General features: G+C 37.2%; 1 protein-coding gene across 1 annotated transcript; it reads left to right on the top strand.

Moving 5' to 3' along the window:
• The first annotated feature begins 292 nt into the window (after nucleotides 1-292).
• On the top strand, nucleotides 293-3,871 carry LOC143562817 (uncharacterized). Its single transcript, XM_077050518.1, is given in 2 exon segments — nucleotides 293-3,211; nucleotides 3,213-3,871. Coding segments are annotated over 2 exon segments (2,748 nt in total). The 5' UTR covers nucleotides 293-1,036; the 3' UTR covers nucleotides 3,786-3,871.
• Nucleotides 3,872-4,073: the final 202 nt, after the last annotated feature.

Consider the following 4,073-nt stretch of genomic DNA (forward strand, 5'->3'; position numbering starts at 1 on the left):
ACTGTCTTCTACTTCGACAGTTCTTCACGCTAATATGTCGGCCGGAAGGTTAAAGTGTTGGATCTGACCGAACATGAGGCTGGCGTGTCCTGACTAGCTAAAAATTCTGTCGGATCTGCTTTGGTCGGATCCGACCGGAAAATATGGCTAGTTTGGGAATTTGTTTCTGTCTCCTGGCTATAATTAAAAAAACTTGGTCAAAACTGGCGTTTTTGAAAATTTTCCCTTAATTAAATCATTCACACCATATGTGACTTCTACATGGTTTTGTGGTCAACTTTTTGTGTCTTGGGAGTGATAATTCAATAATTACTTTCGAAAAGAAAAGGTTCCCACAATAATGCTGAAAAGTCTTCCACAGGTACAGTACATCTACGGAGTTACTATTAAGTAATGTAATTTGTTCATCATAAGAACTCATACTTCTTCTCATTTTCTAAAAAAATTATCTGGCTTAACTATTTACTTTTAAGTAAGTTTACTTTGAATCATGGGAGATCAATGGGTTTCACGGTTTCAATTCATTTTCTTCGGTATTGTTTTGGTTGCAACCACTTGTACTTGTTTGGGTGCTCAAAATTCGACAGCAAGTTGCCAAGAACAAGAGAGACTAGCACTACTCAAGTTCAAACATAGCGTCAAAGATGACTTCAAAATGCTCGCATCATGGGTTGGCACTGAGTGTTGCTTGTAGAAAGGAGTCCGTTGTGATGGTGCCACCGGATATGTTTCCCACCTTCGTCTCAAGGGAAATTACCGGTGGACTTTTGGTATTTCCTTCACAGAAGATTACTACATAGTAGGTGACAAGGTGAGTGCGTATTTGGCTGACTTGAAGCACCTGAAACATCTGGATTTGAGTGGCAATAATTTTAAAGGAAGTCGGATTCCAGAATTCGTTGGAACTTTCAAGCAGCTAAGTTATCTCAATTTTTCCAATGCAGGATTTAGTGGTTTTATTCCCCATCATATTGGAAATCTCTCCAATTTGAAGGTTCTTGTTCTCAGTCCAACTCCCTTTTCTGGGTGGAATGTCATGGTAAATGATATGTCATGGGTTTCTGGTCTTTCCTCACTCAAGCATCTAGACTTGAGTGAAGTAGATTTTTTTCAAGCGAAAAATATTTATATGGTATTGCACATGATTCCTTCATTAGCGCATCTACGTTTGAGAGGATGTAGACTTACACATGTTGATCTTGTTATTCATCTTAATTCAAGTAGTATACTTCCCAACATCGAACATCTGGATCTTAGCTTAAACTTTTTAGAAGGCCAATTCCCACACTTTCTTCATAACATGACATCCTTAAAATTCCTTGATCTTTCAAACTATAATCTTAGTGTGGCATGGAACTCTATAAACTTTCTAAACACAATACCTTCTTTATTAGAATTGCATTTGTCATGGTGTGGGCTTCATAACGCTCCTTATATACCCACTTATACTAATTACAGCGCCCATTCTAACATACAATATCTTGATCTTAGCCAGAATTCAATTGAAGGTAGATTTCTATCTGAAATAACAAACATGACTTCCCTAAGAGTCCTTGATCTTTCACAAAACAGTTTGAACTCGTCAATTCCCGTCATGCCTAACCTTCTAAAGCTCGATGTTTCTTATAATACATTTGAACACATTGAGTTCGTTGGAATTTGGAGACAGTGTCATCTAAAGGAACTGAGAATATCTGGTAATTATTTTGGAGAAGAGATGGCAGGCCCGTCAAGAAACACGTCTGAGTGTTCCAAATATGCTTTAGAGATGTTGGATTCAGATGGAAATCAATTAAATGGTTCAATTCCAGAATCTGTTGGAAGACTAAGTAATTTAAGATTCTTATATCTCATGTCAAACAGTTTGACTGGTTCCATCCCTAAAGCTTTAGAGAGATTAAGATCATTAGAAATATTAGATCTATCTTATAACGATTTAACTGGTTCCATTCCGACATTCCATGGAAAACTCACCAAACTTTACCGTTCTAAAAATCAATTCAGCGGTTCTATCCCCGAATCATTAGGAAGATCAACATGTTTAACTCAGTTGCTTATGGATTCAAACAAGTTAACGGGTCCAATCCCAGCTTCTATAGGAAAGCTAACTTCACTAGAAGCATTTTCAGTGTCCTCAAATTTTTTAAATGGGAATATTCCAGTTTCAGTTGGGCAACTCTCCAAACTAGAAATTTTAGACATGTCTAATAATTCTTTAGAAGGAGTTGTTTCAGAAGTCCATTTTGCCAGTCTCTCGTCGTTGGAGTACCTGGATACAACTTCTAACCGTAAACTAATCTTTAACATCTCACGTGAGTACAAACCTCCATTCCAGTTGAGAACTGTTCTACTCGGTTCTTGCAACATTGCGTATGGATTTCCACAGTGGTTGCAAACTCAGAGGAAGCTTGAGGAGTTGGTGTTATCTAATGCTAGCCTATATGGACATCTGCCAACATGGTTTCGGAAAATGCCCATCATTTCTTACTTGGATCTCTCACACAACAAACTTAGTGGATCTTTAATAAATCTTCCATTAAATGGGTTTACAATGTCTTTGCTTCTACAAGGTAACCTTTTCAACGGGTCAATTCCAGGGTCAGTGTGCAAAAGTACGGGGTTAACACTTCTTGATGTTTCTGGGAATAGGTTATCCGGAAATATTCCCCACTGTGTAGAGAATTTACAACAGATGAGTATGTTGATACTTAGTTCAAATGGGTTGTCTGGGGTCCTTCTGAGTTCTCTAGGAAATATTTCTTCATCATTGTCTTGGCTAAAACTGAATGACAATAACTTCAATGGTGAGATTCCTGGAGATTTAAGGAATTTGAGATTCTTAAGAGTTTTGGATTTGGGTAATAACGACTTCTCTGGAAGCATACCAAGATGGATTGGAGAAAATCTTACATATTTGATGGTTCTCAGATTGCATAAAAACACCTTCACAGGAAGAATACCACAATCTTTGTGCAAATGTTCATATCTTCAAATTTTAGATGTCGGACACAACAGCCTAGCAGGATCCATCCCTAATTGTTTTGGAAAGTTGAATGGGATGATTGAGAAAACACGGCTTGATATTCGTAATGGAAGTTCTGGTTCTGATGAGAATGTGATTCAGGTTATGAAAGGAATGAATCTTGAATATGCAAAAACTCTAGATCTAGTTTTTAACATGGACCTTTCGAGCAATAAACTTACACGACAAATGAATCCCCCTAAAAATAACTACACTTACTTTGTTGGTGGGACTCAATTTGTCTCATAATCACCTTAGTGGAAACATTCCAGATAGCATTGGCAACATAAAGGCGTTAAATTATCTTGATTTCTCAGACAACCAGTTTACTGGGATGATCCCTCCAAGCATGGCGGATTTGAACTTTTTAAGCGTTATGAAATTGTCACACAACAACTTGTCAGGACCAATTCCAATGGGAAATCAGTTGCAAACACTGACCGACCCATCAATAAATGCCGGGAATAGGGATCTCTGTGGTCCACCTCTGCCAAATAACTGCTCCAGTCATGATGATTCAATCACCACATCGAACAAGACCAAATACAAAGACTCTGGTGAACCTGATGAATTGTTTTATTTGAGTGCAATGTGTGGCTTAGAAACGGGGTTTTGGGGTGTTATTGGAATCTTGTTGTTCAAGAAACAATGGAGATATAAGCTTTTCGTGTTTGCAGAGGTACTAACCATGGACATGATATTTGTTGCAGTCATGGTGAGAGTTTCCTGCAGGATGAAAAGAACAGGAAGAGATGCCACGTAAGTCCTTCAAATGCTCGCAGTTGTAGAATATTTATTAATAAGAAATTTTCATTGCTTTTCAAAACTACTATTGTGCTTTATGTTTATGTATTATCATGTGTGTTTTCTAGAGACATGAGATAAATGCATATAATAATTATCACACATTTATCATTTGATTCTTAAGTAATTCAACCGTCTCAAAAGCTATCCTATGCATGCTCAGACAATGTAACCAATTCTTATTTGATAGACATATTTCATGATTATGTAATGTTTATCACAACAAATTAAACTAGCTGACTAAATT

Source organism: Bidens hawaiensis, unplaced genomic scaffold (genome assembly GCF_021521415.1).
Source record: "Bidens hawaiensis isolate Kalapana, Puna unplaced genomic scaffold, B.hawaiensis_p1.1 tig00021177_1, whole genome shotgun sequence".
Taxonomy (NCBI): Eukaryota; Viridiplantae; Streptophyta; class Magnoliopsida; order Asterales; family Asteraceae; genus Bidens; species Bidens hawaiensis.